We start from the raw sequence: 14,945 nt of genomic DNA, 5'->3' as shown, positions 1-14,945 counted from the left end.
ATTCCATTTCCAAAATGGCAGCCGTCACAAAGTGACTTTTTATTTTTCGTTAGGGAAATCGTTGCTAATTTTGAAACAGTTACGGTAAGAATAACATTTATGGTGTTACTAATATTTCAACATGACTATTTACTGTATTGAAGCAAACTATAATTACTTCATATTTTGTTCCTTATTTTATAGTAAAATCGTGTTGAAAACATAGGTATCAAATATGATACAGCAGGTTTATAAGGTAATAATTCACCTGTAAATTCTTGTATTGTATTTCATTATGCACTCTGAATTATGCCATATCACAATGCCAAATACACTGTTTTGGTCATTTAATTAAAGTAATTAAAGGTAGTAAGCTAAATTGAGTGAAAATGTATGTTTTTGTTATGTATAAAAAAGAAAATTCTTGGCTATCATAACCTTTTTTATATTGTCAATTCATTAATTCATTCATTTAAAAAAAGAAATTCAGAGTACACAATCAGATGCAAGCAATGCACAGGCAATCACTTCTCCCATGTGCCACGAGGCGAAACAAACAGGTTGTAAAAAGGTTGCTGTTTGGGAAAAAATAAGAACCAAACCAACTGAAATGTTCCAAAAGCAACGAAAATCATTAGTTATTGTTTCTAAAATAAACATTGTTGTGATCAATAAATTGACAAATATGCCTGATGTATCAAATGTGATACAAAAAAATATCATACAGTTGTGGTCAAAAGTTTACATACACTTGTAAAGAACATAATGTCATGGCTCTCTTGAGTTTCCAGTTATTTCTACAACTCTGATTTTTCTCTGATAGAGTGATTGGAACAGATACTTCTTTGTCACAAAAAACATTCATGAAGTTTGGTTCTTTCATGACTTTATTATGGGTTAACAGAAAAAGTGATAAAATCTGCTGGGTCAAAAATATACATACAGCAGTGCTAATATTTGGTTACATGTCCCTTGGCCATTTTCACTTCAATTAGGCGCTTTTGGTAGCCATCCACAAGCTTCTGGCAAGCTTCTCGTTGAATCTTTGACCACTCCTCTTGACAGAATTGGTGCAGTTCAGTTAAATTTGATGGCTTTCTGACATGGACTTGTTTCTTCAGCATTGTCCACATGTTCTCAATGGGATTTAAGTCAGGACTTTGGGAAGGCCATTCTAAAACCCTAATTCTAGCCTGATTTAGCCATTCCATTACCACTTTTGATGTGTGTTTGGGGTCATTGTCCTGTTGGAACACCCAACTGCGCCCAAGACCCAACCTTCGGGCTGATGATTTTAGGTTATCTTGAAGAATTTGAAGGTAATCCTCCTCCTTCATTATCCCATTTACTCTCTGTAAAGCACCAGTTCCATTGGCAGCAAAACAGCCCCACAGCATAATACTACCACCACCACCGTGCTTGACGGTAGGCATGGTGTTCTTGGGGTTAAAGGCCTCACCTTTTCTCCTCCAAACATATTGCTGGGCATTGTGGCCAAACAGCTCGATTTTTGTTTCGTCTGACCACAGAACTTTCCTCCAGAAGGTCTTATCTTTGTCCACGTGATCAGCAGCAAACTTCAGTCGAGCCTTAAGGTGCCGCTTTTGGAGCAAGGGCTTCCTTCTTGCACGGCAGCCTCTCAGTCCATGGAGATGCAAAACACGCTTGACTGTGGACACTGACACCTGTGTTCCAGCAGCTTCTAATTCTTGGCAGATCTGCTTTTTGGTGGTTCTCGGTTGACTCTTCACCCTCCTGACCAATTTTCTCTCAGCAGCAGGTGATAGCTTGCGTTTTCTTCCTGATTGTGGCAGTGACAAAACAGTGCCATGCACTTTATACTTACAAACAATTGTTTGCACTGTTGCTCTTGGGACCTGCAGCTGCTTTGAAATGGCTCCAAGTGACTTTCCTGACTTGTTCAAGTCAATGATTTGCTTTTTCAGATCCATGCTGAGCTCCTTTGACTTTCCCATTGTAGCGTTTGTGGGCGTTTGTATCCAATGAGCCCTATTTAAATGGCCTCAGAGAAGTCACCAGCTGTAGTCACTCATAATCACTCACAAGAAGTTAAGAGGCCATGCTATGAAGCTCATTTCATTGACACAACTTTCTAAGTCACCAAAATTGCTAATTCATGTTGCTGTATGTATATTTTTGACCCAGCAGATTTGATCACTTTTTCTGTTAACCCATAATAAAGTCATGAAAGAACCAAACTTCATGAATGTTTTTTGTGACAAAGAAGTATCTGTTCCAATCACTCTATCAGAGAAAAATCAGAGTTGTAGAAATAACTGGAAAATCAAGAGAGCCATGACATTATGTTCTTTACAAGTGTATGTAAACTTTTGACCACAACTGTATGTAAATACAAAAAAAATATTTTTTTATTTTTTTTTGACTAAAGGTCCAATAAACACTTCAATATCAAAAAATCGGAATTTTCTGAATATTATATGATGTGTCAGGCTTTACAGGGCTAGATCCATCTATATCTAGATCTATAGTGAGATCCATCTACTTATCTATAGTGAGATCCATCTACTTATCTATATCTAGATCTATAGTGAGATCCATCTACTTATCTATAGTGAGATCCATCTAATTATCTATATCTAGATCCATCTATATCTAGATATATAGTGAGATCCATCTATATCTAGCTATATAGTGAGATCCATCTACTTATCTATATCTATAGTGAAATCCATCTACTTATCTATATCTAGATCCATCTAGATCTATAGTGAGATCCATCTGCCTCTCTATAGCTAGATTCATCTTGTTTTCATCTTTATCTGTTAAGTTAAAAGCACTTTATTTTTAGATTCTTTATTTATTGTGATTTCTATACAAAGGCACACACAAAGACCACAAGGAGGCGACAGGATCCGTTTTCTCATCTTTTAATAACACATTCATATCTATGCTCTGTTTTGTTTACAAGGAGTTTAAAACAAGTGTTGATGAGGACTAAAGGAATCAGGCAGGCAGAGGGTGAAAGTCCATATACTGTAAAGACCAGAGTCGCCGTCTGGCAGAGGGAGGAAGACTCGCTCCACCTCGCGCTGCGTCTCGTTGCGACCGCACACATCCAAGTGCATGAGGGTCGGAGCTCAGAGCAGCACGAGAAGGACAGAAATGGTACGCGGCCTCCCTCCCTCCACCTGCAGCTACCCGGTCAGCTAAAACAACAGGTCCTTTTGCTTTTTCAAACGACTCATTAGAAGAGAAAATAGATCATCGATCAGTGTGGAAGGTCCTCACAGGGCGCTCTGACTCATGTAGGCTTTTTTCACAGAGAGAAAGAAAATACTAAATGCACCCAAACACAATAGATACAATCTGCTGTCATAAAAAAAAGAGAGAAAAAAATTGTAAATTTAATGAAATGAACAAAAGAAAATGCAAATTGGGAAAAGAAATAATCTCATTTATGTTGGGTTTTTTTAAAGAAGAGAAGAAAAAAAACCAGGTGGCAAGTTTTCCCCTTTCAGATTATTACTTCATAATCTTTTGATAAACTAAGAATGGAGAAAGAAAAGAAAATCATCTTTGGAAGAAGTAAAAGTTTTTTTTCCTTTAATAGACTATCCACTACAGTATATGGAGATGCCGCTACCCAGTTATTCATTTACCTATATTTCTTTCGAGCAACTTTTTTTTTTGTTTTGTCATTTTTGTGTCATTTTTCAAAAAAGAAAAAAAAAAATTACCATTTACCTATTTTTTTTCCAAGAGGTAGATCAACAAAACAATTACATGGTTACAGGTGTCGTGCCCCTTGATTCAGGAGGTGAAATCACAGGGAGGGGGGAGGGGGGGGGGAGAGTGGCGCAGCAGGGCGGAGCTGAAGGAGGATTGTGGGTAATGTTAGCGGTCGGAATCAGGTCAAAAAGAAACAAAAGAAAAACACGGTGTTGTTGAAGGTGTGATTCAAAGTGAGGTGACTGAATCAGCTTTCAACAGTCACGTCGTAAAACAGAAGCCGCTCACTTCGTCGTGATTTGGTCAAACACGGACCAATCAGGTGACTGAACGCTCTCCACGTGTGGAGAAAAAAACAAAACAACTTCGTCCCAGCTGCCCACACCACACCGTCCCAAAATGTGTCCTTATTGGGTGTTTTTTTGTCTTTTTTTTTCTTATTTAGTCATTTATTTTTTTACAGTCCCACCTCTAAGCTGGAGAAAGACAATTTAAAAAAAAAACAAAAAAAACAAAACAAAAATAAATTAAAGTCGAAGAGTGAAGAAAAGAAAAAGAAAAAACTAACATAGACTGTCCGTGCTTTCTGTCTGCATGTCTGTTTGCGATTTCCAAAAAAAAAAATTAAAATAAAATAAAAACAATCTTCTAGCTGAGTTTGCTTATGTTTTGAGGTAGCGTTCCCAGTTATGTGTCAAGAGGTTTGTTTGTTTTGTCTCGGCGGCGTGTCCCCCCGCCGGGTCTCCGTTTTTGTTTGTGGAGACTCGGCGCCCATCTCTACTGAGGGACGGGGGACACGACTAAGAAGTTTGCACTGCTTGATCACCAGCTTAGCGTCCGTCCGTCTGTCTGTCTGTCCTTTATCGTCCTCCAGCGCTGAGCTGCATGCTGTAAGGTCTACAAAGCAAAGCGGTGTACTGCTGCCACAAACAAGAAGCTGGGTGAGATGGTTTCACCCGCAACTACGCGTCTCCAAGCTTCCCATCTTTAACTTCGAAAGACAGCGCCAGGTGTTTTGAACCCATTTACTGCATTAGTGCGGACCATTTCTAAAGCATGCCGTAACACTTTAGATTCATGGGATAAGCAGTATTTGTGTGGGAAGGGGTCACCCATGTGGGGAACCCACAGAGCATTTTAGCGTCTTTAAGCTAATTGTCTTTGGTGTTGCGGCCCACAGCTCATATCGTCACTTTCAGCTACAGAGGGCAGCCGTTTTTCGGGTTATTAGCCAAATAGTTTAGGAAAAACTCCAAAACACGACTCCAAGTGAATGCTAATGTCGCTCTGTATCTTTTGGGGTGAAATATTGATTGAAAAAAAATAACTTTCTTTATTTTGATAACAGCCCAATCTGGCACCTTTGACTGAAAATATGTTACGTAACGTACACTAACGCTACTGCAGGTTTTTTTCGGAGAGTGGGGGCCTGGTGGGGGCCCTCACAGCGAATTCATGCCCGGGGCCTCCTAACGGGCTAATCCGGCCATGTTGAAACGTGATTTAACTCCAGCGTGTCCTGTCAAAGCTCGGCTTCATGTTATAGTAAAATGATTGGATTCACAAATCTAAATATGGTGTTTATATTGTATATATTGATATTTTAAAAATGGTCGACAGTAATATTACATAGCAATGTACAGTAAATGGGATCAAACATGACCTGGTGTGGTCCTTTTAACAGTCTTGGAACACGCTGGATACAACAAAATCATTTAAGTTTGATGCTTGACTTTTAGTGCGGGGCAACGCTTTATTTTTTCCCCCCCGGTTTGTGGCAGCTCACACTGCCAAACTCTGTTCCAGCTGATACAACTTATCAATATATCACTCAACTTGCATAAAAATAAAAGGACAGAGGTTTGACATCAGGGCTCAGAAATGATCCAGATTTCCTCGGTCTAACATTTCCTGTCCCGGTCAGGACGCAGGCTTAATATTCGCGTGAGCCGTAGAAGCGGTAGACAGCACGGCGTGTCTCACTCTTTTTTGTTGTTGTTGTTGTTGTTGTGTAGCGGAGACACAGCGACCCAAAAATGCATCATCTCTACTGAACGTACAAAAAAAAACGGATGAGAAGAGTTCAGTTCTAAGGCGAGATATCGCCTTTTGAATGCAGCAATCTGAAACACTACGGTAGTTATCTTAAGACCTTTTCTCAGAGTTCTGTACTTCAGGTTATTTGTTCAAAATGGCTCCGCGCTGCATTTTGAACTGATCTCCTTCCTGTGTGTTTGGCACAGTTACTGCCATGTACTGAGCTAAGTGTTAGTAGTTTGTCGTATTTAGTAGCCGTTTTGTTAGATTTGTGAAATTCAAAAAGAAAAACAATAAAAGATCAATTATTCCCCCCCCCCCCCCCCAAGAAAAAAAAAAAAAGAGTCAGAACTTCGATAGTTAAAAATAAAAAAGGTGGTTAAATGTAAAACAAAACTTGTAAGTTTTAAATGAAAGGTCTTGAACAGAAGTGAGGCGTAACGAACACGGTGGAGACCAGCGCAGAGAGGGCGAGGGACCCTGACGATCCCGCCCGCTCCCAAAAATGAAATGATTTTTTTTTTTGTTTTTTTTTATTTCTAAATAAAAAGGAAATAAAAACATCTCACTCTTCTCCCGGAGTTCAGAGGGCAACAAACTTAAGGAGAAATCATTCACTTTGTTTTGTGGAAGGACAGAGGGGGGGGGGGGGGGCAAAGAGAAAGGAGACCGTGGAATTCAGTCCACTCCCCCCCCCCCCCCCCCCCCCGCTCCCATCCCTCCTTCTCCTCTTCCCTTCACTCCCCACCTTTTAAAAAGAATTGCATCAGGCGTCACGGGAGGTTCTCAGTCGTTTTATCCGCAGTGTGACGTCGTCGACATATTTCATCAATTAGTGCAACAGTACGTCCCCCAGATGTCATGTCCAAAATAAAGCTTGCTGTATTGTCGAAACAAACAAAAAAAAGAAAAAAAAAGAAAAACAAAAAGGATCCTAACCGATCCAAAATGGCTGCGGGCTGAATAATGAATCCTAAATAGCGTGTCTTGGTGGTTGTGAACAGAGCTCTATGGTTTTCAGGGGGGTGGGGGGAGAGGCGGAAACTTCACGCAGGGCGACCCGCGTCGAACTGCCGAGTTTACCGCCTCCGGGCAAAAATGGAAGCATAGACACGACGGAATAGACTTTTCCCTGTTTTGACGGTGAGCCGGTTGGGTGTAGCCGATGAAGGCCGGCGGTGGACGTCGCCGAGCGGAGGTGATGGACGTCGAAAAGATTGTGAGTTATCTTGGCAGTGTCCTTCAGCGACTTGGCGCAATCTTTCCTTCTCTTTCTCTCTCTCTCTCTCTCTCTCTCTCTACGGCTTTTCCCCGTTCAGAGCGGTTTTTTTTACTCCAAAAATACAAAAGTATCGCGATCACCTAAAAATCTTATGTACAGGTTTGAATCTATTTCACAGCTGTGTTCACGTTGTTTTAAACTCTCGCTTTTCCTTTTTTTTTTCTGCTCCCATTTTTTAGTTATTTCAAAAGGTTCTCTCTCCTCGGTCACTTGGAACACAGACGGAGGGCCCCATAGGTTCTCGTCCTACTTTATTCTGCTTTTTTTTTTTCTTCTTAAGTTTCACCCGACCAACATCCCCTGACAGAAATGAACATTTAAAACCAGTGAACACGTACACCAGCATTCGCTCTCTCTCTCTCTCTCTCTCTCTCTCTCTCTCTCTCTCTCTCTCTCTCTCTCTCTCTCTCACACACACACACACACACACACACACACACACACACACACACACACACACACACACACACACACACACACACACACACACAGCCAAGGGGGAGCATCTGAGGTGTCGCGGTCAGTGCACAGGTAATAAATATTCACATTCAGAGAAGTCAGAGCTAGTTCAGGGAGGGGTGTGTGTGTGTGTGTGTGTGTGTGTGTGTGTGTGTGTGTGTGTGTGTGTGTGTGTGTGTAGCTAGAATGCCCTCTTCTACCTCCGCGTACAGTCACGCTATAGGCGGACCGCTCTGATCTGACCAGTTCCAAAACTAGGTGAGAGAGGTAAAGGAAATTGTCTTTTAAAGCTCCCTCTCACACGTCTCCTCTGAGGGTGAGAAACCTCTTGATCGCTTGGAGCCCTCTCGTAACGTTTGGCGCTTCGTGATGATGTCATCACAATAAGGCGGGAGAGGGAGGTCCTTTCGGGGCAGGCGGCCCAGTAGCCATGGGAACGGGCCGGTCGTGGTGACGCGACCCCGAGGAAGAGAGCGTCACCTCCTCTGCGAGGACGTGAGCTCCGTTTAAAAAGGCCACCGTGTGCACTTCAGGACCCCCCCTCTCGAGTTAACACCGCTCCCCATTGGCCAATATTTCAGCTGCTCCAATCACACCTCAGGAAGACAGGGAGCATGTTTCCCTCAATTTACAAAAAAATTAAAAGAAAGAAGAAAAAAAAAAGGCAAAATGGCACTCGACCCATTTCCTCTGTAGACCAGCAGTTTATCAATCTCTGCTTCGGAGGAAAACACGCAGCCTCCTCGTCATCCTGAGCACATTCACCCATCCTCTCACACGCACGCAAAAAAAAAAAAAAAAAACAGAAAAAATATAACCAAAGCAACAAGACAATACCTAAAAAAAAATACTTTTCTTTTAAAAAAATAAACAATATTCAGGATTATTCAGCTCTTTCTTTTTTTCATCTTATATAAAACACCAGCAAGCGAAAAAAAAAAAAAAAAAAAAAAAAGGAATACTGAGGTAACTTTACCCTGAGGTAGGTTTTTTTCTTTTTCATTTCTTTCTCTAATCTGTTCTAATCTTGGCGAGAGCGTCCAGGCGTAGACCCCGCCCCTCATTATCATACGTGGGCAGGGTCTGGAGGCTCCGCCCACAGGCCTTTGGCAGATTGGGAGAGAGAACGAGGAAGCCCCCCCACCCCCCACACACACACTTCGGTCTGATTTTACCTTCTCTGAGCTCAAGGCAAAAAGCTTTGGAAGACTTCGCTTTTTGGTTCCCGCGCTGAACCGAGGCCGGTCTCAAACATTCTTTTTATAATAATAATAATAATAATAATAATAATAATACTACAAGCATTTGAGGCCTTGTTTGTCCGAATGAACAAAGATACCTTTTAATGCAGGGATGGTCTCAAGGACCCCAGCTCCTCTGAGGAGAACGCCATCCTGTCCAAGACCGGCCTCGAGCGTCCAGCGCCGGAAGAAGGCAATGAGCGGAAAGTGTCAAGACGCGCCTCGTCCGTCCGTCATTGCACAACTTATTGGTACGGGCGCGGGCGGATAAAAAAAAAAAAAAAGAAAACCTCACACCTGACTCGCTGCCTTCGATACATTCACCTGAGGGGCCGGGCTAACTCACATATCATATATATATAATATATATAAAATATGCCGTTTAAGGTGCGGGGCCGCTAGCCAACTAGCATAGCCGCCGGCTGTGTCTTTTCCCGAAGCTGTTCTGTAACGGGTTCACGTGAGCTGAGCCGCTGCAATAGAACTGCAGGACCAGCCGCGACCGCCGCTCCCCTTACTGTCTCCTGCTGCGCCTTCCGCCACACGGCGAATTGTGGAAAGGGGGCCCTCGGTGCCTCCCCAGCCCACAGCCCCGTTGTAGGCTATATCATGCTACATATCATAGACGAGGGACTGGGAAAGGTACAGAAGAACCCCCTTTTGTTTTTCTTTTTCATTTAAAAAAAAAGGCAAGGCGGCCAGACGCAGCATTTCTTTACATTTACATGAAGATTATATATTTACAACCTCATATTTTCTCCTTTTTTCTTCTGACCTCTCCGCTATTCGGAGAGGTCTTTTCTTTTTTTTAAAGAGCAGTGTTAACATCTGCGGCCCCTCCTCTAGACTTTCATTGGCTGGTGGTGGTTAGAGGGCGGCTTGGGCTGGCGCCAGACCCGCGACCTACACCCCCCCCCCTCCCTCCATGTGCTGCCGCGGTCGGTTTCCCCGCTTCCTCTCCCGCCTCTGCCTCACTGCATTCTATCGATAATAGCTCTGAATAAAACATTTCTATACATATATCTCTATGTTTAAAAAAACCACCCTTAAAATATAGGACTGACTGCAGATGGCGGGAGAGGTCGGTAGGGGACGACGGAGGGACGAACCCCACCCTGCTAGTGTGTCTCCGAGGTGCAGGAGGACCCCGGCATCGGACGGGTGTTAAACCCATCCGATGCCGGATCTGTGAAAGCTGCAGCGGAAGAGGAGCTGCAGCCCTACTGAGGCACACTAGGAGGAGGCAGCCAACCTCCCTCTCTCCATCCCTCCTTTCCTTCATCCCTCCACCCTCACTCAGTCTCTCTTCTGGCCTGGCATCTGGTTTCTGTTCTCGCGTTACGTTTTATCTTAATCCTCATATTTTATTTTTTTTTTTTTAAATTCATTTCATTTTCTGATTTTAATCATCTTCTCTCTAAAAGCCGATCTTTCTCTCCGGCTATCGGGCGTACTCCCTCTTTATGTCTCTCCCTGTCTGTCGCTGGGTCCGTCTGTCGCTCTCCTGCATCCGTCTGTCTGTCAATCCGTCTGTCCGTCCGTCTGTCTGTCTGTCTGTTTGTCCGTCCGTCCGTCCGTCCGTCCGTCCGTCAGTCGGTCTGTCTCTCCGTCAGGCGGTGGGGGGGGGCCCCCCACGGCATGTGAGGAGGATGGCAGGGGGACCCTCACTTCTTGCGCGGCTGGTGGTCCTGAGTCAGTCCCTGCGTGGGGCTGCCCATCTCTGTGAAGCCCTGGGGGTTAGGGCTGGGGCCCGAGCCCATCCCGCCTTTCTGTGGCTGCTTGACCTGGGTCAGGATGTCCCGGATCTTCCTCTGAGCCAACTGGAGGACAGAGGACAGATGAGAATGGTTTGTGGCAAAATGGAAAGCTACACTCGGTGAGGATCTTGTGAGAATAAATATACAAAGATGGCGACCAGCTGGTGAAGATAGCGGAGCATTTAGCAGCTAAAGGATATCAGTGTGCTTTTCTGTGACGAACGGGTGAGTGAGTGACGAGTCAAAGCTTAATGGCAGAGCAGTGGGAGTACCTGGCTGGCGTAGAAATGTCCATTGATCTTGACAATGACCTGGTCATTTTCGTCAGGCGTCTGTTCCCTGGGGACCACCACCTCAGCCGCCGTCAGGTTCTGAAGCTCATTCACCTGAAGACACAAGTTGTTGTTGTTGTTTTTTTAACCTGACAGAACGCTGTAGTGTTTGAAGACTCTGCGAGAAAGGGGGCTGAAGTGTGAGGTTCGGGCGGCTTACCGTCTTGCCCCCCTTGCCGATCACCCTTCCCGCAGCAGCGGCGGCCATCTTGATGTGAGTCTCCAGTTTGACCTCCTCCTTCGGCCCGAAGAAGTTCTCCTCCTTCAGCTTGCCGTAGATCCTGCCCTGAGCCTGCGGGAGGGAGAGGAAGAGGTCAACGATCCATTTTGAATAAATGGGATGGATATTGATGTCGAAGGTCTCGTTCGTGTTTACCTTAAACTGAGCCTCTGGGGGTCCCGTCACTACCACCATCCGCATTTTGGAGTCTGGAGCTTCAGCTGGGGCGATCTGGAGGAGAAACACATCACTTACAGACACTTCCTCACTCCACGCTCTGACGCTCTAGGTAACCCCTCTAGCGTCCGTTCCGTCAAGTTCCGCTTGCTACACGCACACGGTCTCTTTTCACACAAAAAATTGCAACGTCGGTCGACATGTGCCTTCCATAACAACGGTAGTTAGTTGGTAGCCCAGTTTGTGGGGGTGGGGCTCCGAGCGTGAACGGAGGAACATGACAAAACACGCGGTAACGATTTAGGGTGACCATAATCGTCACGCAAGCATTTTGTGAACCTAGATGATGGGTTGAGGGTAAGCGGACTCCTCGTGACGCTGCGGCGTTGTTTGGTCCCGTCACTGACCTTGATGGAGGCCCCGGCGAAGCGGCTCAGCTGCTTGATGTGCTGTCCCTTCTTCCCGATGATGGCTCCCACTGCCTGGGCTGGGATGTAGACGTGGACCGTCTCCTGCTCCGGAGCCTGAACACACACACACACACACACACATATATGTTATTGGGACTTCACGGGGAACTACTGTAGTTTCAAGCTAATATATATTTGTGGATGGCTCATTTGGAGTGCGATCCATACGAAAAACTAAGTATATATATTGTGCTGCACTAAGAACACTCAGATTAACAGATTAAAAAATATATATTCTCTCCATTTGTCTTTCGATGACATCATCACTACATCTGAATAAAGGGGAACTGGAAGAGAATCTCAAAATAAAACTGAGATGTAGAAAATCACAGAGAGACGGGGAAGTGGTTTCATCTTCAGCTCAGTTTGAGGCGCTTCTGCATTTTCTTTTGCCTGTTTAAGAATTGTCTCAACCCACCACACCTTCAAATGAAGAAGAAGAGTTAAAGAAGAAGGGTTTGCACCGACTGACGTCTCTCAGAGGACTTTACGGAGCAGCTGTTCTTACCCCGAAGCAACCGTAGGGGGCACTGCCGGACGCGTTTCCAGGCGGGGGTGGAGGCATGTTGGAGGAGGAAGGGAAGAGGCCCAGGGCACCCAGGTTGAGCCCAGGGATCAGGTGGGTCTGTTGCTGAAGAGAAGGAGGCTGCAGGTTAGAATCCATCTCAAGCTTTACAAGACCGCGTGCACTAAAAATAGTGTTTAATATCAAACGAACAAATACATAGTAATGGAGCGAGCAGACTCACATTCATGGCGGCGATGTCGTTCTCGTAGGCCTCTCTGACCTTCTTCATTACCTCCCCCTCGGCGTTGGAGCAGGCTTCGATAGAGCCTTTGACTGTGATGGTCCTCTCTGGGTTGTACAGCGTCAGGTCCTGAAGACTGCGCATTGCAAAAGAGGGAGCGGGTCAGTCTATCTCAAAGTGACCAGTTGCTGTCCAGCGTCTCTCAGGAACTTGATAAGCGTGTGTATGTGTGGTATATATTTTATAAATGACCTCGTTAACCCTAAGCAATTAGGTGAAATTGACTTTTTGCTAAGTCCTGCCCCGCCGCTGCTACCACAGAGCCCACACTGTCACTAACTGCAGTCCCCGAAAAAATATCTAATTTTTGGAAAAAACAAAAGAGATTTCAGACAGAAGGGTCTACAAAATGAGTTTGAAGGAGATGATCACGGTTGAAAGTGATTCAGCACTAAAAACAGCTTGAAAAATCAGAAGCTAAAGCTACAGATCACCGTGGAAACGTGAACCTCCACATCACCTGGAGATCCAGACTGATGATAATGAAATGAAAGAACACTGCTCCTTTAAAGCCGGGTAGGTCTTTATTCACTGTAACAATCATCCAAAAGCAGCATGTGTATACATTAAGTATACCTTTAGTAGCTAGCGTAGCATAGAAGCAAAGGAAAGGCAAGTTAATGATATGCTAACGCTAATGTTAGCTACACAGGTTTCAAGTAGAAACGAAACATTTCAGAAACCCGCATCTTCTTCCATCCTCTCTGATAACAGTCGTCGACCCCGGGCGGAGCCGGCCGACGCTACGCTACGATTGGCCAGTCTGCGTTCGAGAGGGGCGGGACTTAGTGAAGGGTCAATCAGGTCTATGAAACTCAGCGTGTGTGTGTGTGTGTGTGTGTGTGTGTGTGTGTGTGTGTGTGTGTGTGTGTGTGTGTGTGTGTGTGTGATGCAAGACTTACGGGGAGATGGTGATCTTGGTGTCCGTGTCCTGCTCGACTTTTTTCAGGTTGCGTCCTTCCTTCCCGATCAGGCGTCCGACAAAGTTGTTGTGAGCCAGAATCTTCAGAGGAACCTCATCAGCACTGCAAACAGGAAACCAGCGGTGATTTGGGAGGAACGTCTTCATCTCTGGTACAGCTAGATAGAGAGCCTTCACTACGGGACGCTGGCCTAGGGTTAGGTTGAATACCATAATGTTTTGCTCTGCTGTGTGGTAGAGTGGTGAACCATCTCTACCACAATAGAAACGTCCACTAGATGTCGCCGTGTCTTTAAATAAAATCCCTTTTATGGCAGAACCTCACTCCTATCAGGAATCAACATCCATAATAGCGTTTCTCACTAGTCAAAAACGTACTCGTAGAAATACAAAATATCTACTACTTTGATTTACTAGTCAAAACTAAAACGTAACATATCTTTACAGCCACTTATGTTTATACTTATATTTGATAGCTAGACTGGACGTGTGTTATAGAAATCTGTAATTTAACTCTTCCTATAGGAAAGAACAGACAAGTTATTTCAGACATACCGTAGTTTCAGAAACTGTGACTTGATAAAACTAAAAAAGTAAAATATGGGTTTATTTATTCATTTTTGTAATACTTGACCAAACGGTTTGATCGTCTGTTAATGTTAAAAGGTAGTAAAGACAACAATAGACTTAAAATGCAATATTTGCAAAGAAATTGAAAAACAAATCCAACCTTTCATTTTTGTTTATATGATGCATTGAATGATTTTTTTTTTATGATGTTTCTTGTATGATTTTTTTTTTTTTTTTTTTTTACTGTTCGACTTAATGGTTGAATTCTCATTTAGTGACAAAGGTAGTGATGCTGTGATGCTAAATTGTCACTTTCCATGGTATTCCATTATAAATTTGCTGAAAATAAAGACATTGAAATAAAAAAACTGGGGTCTGTTAAAAAACAAAACATTGTTATTATTCGTGAGGACATGAGAGGACATACGTCTTGGTGTCTTTGGCTTCCTGCTGCATGATGTCCATGATCATGCGACAGGCGGAGGAGCAGCCCTCGGGTGTCGAGTGGATGCTGATCGGCTTCTCGGCAGCGCCTGCGTTCTCCTTGCGGTGCACGTCGATCCTGCGGGGAAGACCAGAACCGCTTGGTTAAGTCACCGGGTTCGGTACCTCCTGAGTTCAGCTGAATGTGCTGATTAGGGGAAGACACTACAGGTGTAGAGAGAACTAATCCACATCGCCGTGACACTTCCCCAGTTCATTATTTACAATAAGACAATTACTTTTCCTGAAATGTTATGTTTAAATGCGCTAATTAGGCATTATCTTATTGAATATGTGCTAATTTGCATACATTTTCAGAACAGAAATGTGAACATTGGATAAAGCCAGGTCCGAAACTCTTGGTTCATTTTGTTGACGCATTAAAGTCAAAAGGTTTTTTTTTTGTTGTAATTATTATTTTTTTTTAAATGTTCTATAAATAAGGTTATGATAGATTTATGAACAAACCCCTCAGTTAAAACCTTCCAAATATAGA

The 14,945-nt window shown here is 43.8% G+C and overlaps 1 protein-coding gene across 2 annotated transcripts in view; it reads right to left on the bottom strand.

The window, feature by feature from the left end:
• Window positions 1-6,452: 6,452 nt before the first annotated feature.
• The window catches only part of igf2bp1 (insulin-like growth factor 2 mRNA binding protein 1), a 43,844-nt gene continuing 35,351 nt past the window's right edge, over window positions 6,453-14,945 (bottom strand). Inside the window, exons 7-15 of one of the 2 annotated variants that reach the window (XM_068731500.1) lie at window positions 14,394-14,528; window positions 13,377-13,499; window positions 12,415-12,550; window positions 12,174-12,296; window positions 11,603-11,719; window positions 11,175-11,249; window positions 10,959-11,090; window positions 10,739-10,852; window positions 6,453-10,529 (exon numbers count right to left, since the gene is read on the bottom strand). In XM_068731500.1, the coding sequence (XP_068587601.1) occupies window positions 10,374-10,529; window positions 10,739-10,852; window positions 10,959-11,090; window positions 11,175-11,249; window positions 11,603-11,719; window positions 12,174-12,296; window positions 12,415-12,550; window positions 13,377-13,499; window positions 14,394-14,528 (1,111 nt within the window). In that variant the 3' untranslated portion in view covers window positions 6,453-10,373. The remainder of the gene's footprint in view (window positions 10,530-10,738; window positions 10,853-10,958; window positions 11,091-11,174; window positions 11,250-11,602; window positions 11,720-12,173; window positions 12,297-12,414; window positions 12,551-13,376; window positions 13,500-14,393; window positions 14,529-14,945) is intronic. The other variant, XM_068731501.1, reaches the window with a different exon arrangement.

This window comes from Cebidichthys violaceus, unplaced genomic scaffold, assembly GCF_023349555.1.
Source record: "Cebidichthys violaceus isolate CVI_PGR_0920_01 unplaced genomic scaffold, fCebVio1.0.p SCAF_52, whole genome shotgun sequence".
Taxonomy (NCBI): domain Eukaryota; kingdom Metazoa; phylum Chordata; class Actinopteri; order Perciformes; family Stichaeidae; genus Cebidichthys; species Cebidichthys violaceus.
The sequence above is the reverse complement of the archived record's forward strand: the minus strand, read 5'-3'. Positions and strand labels throughout refer to the sequence as shown.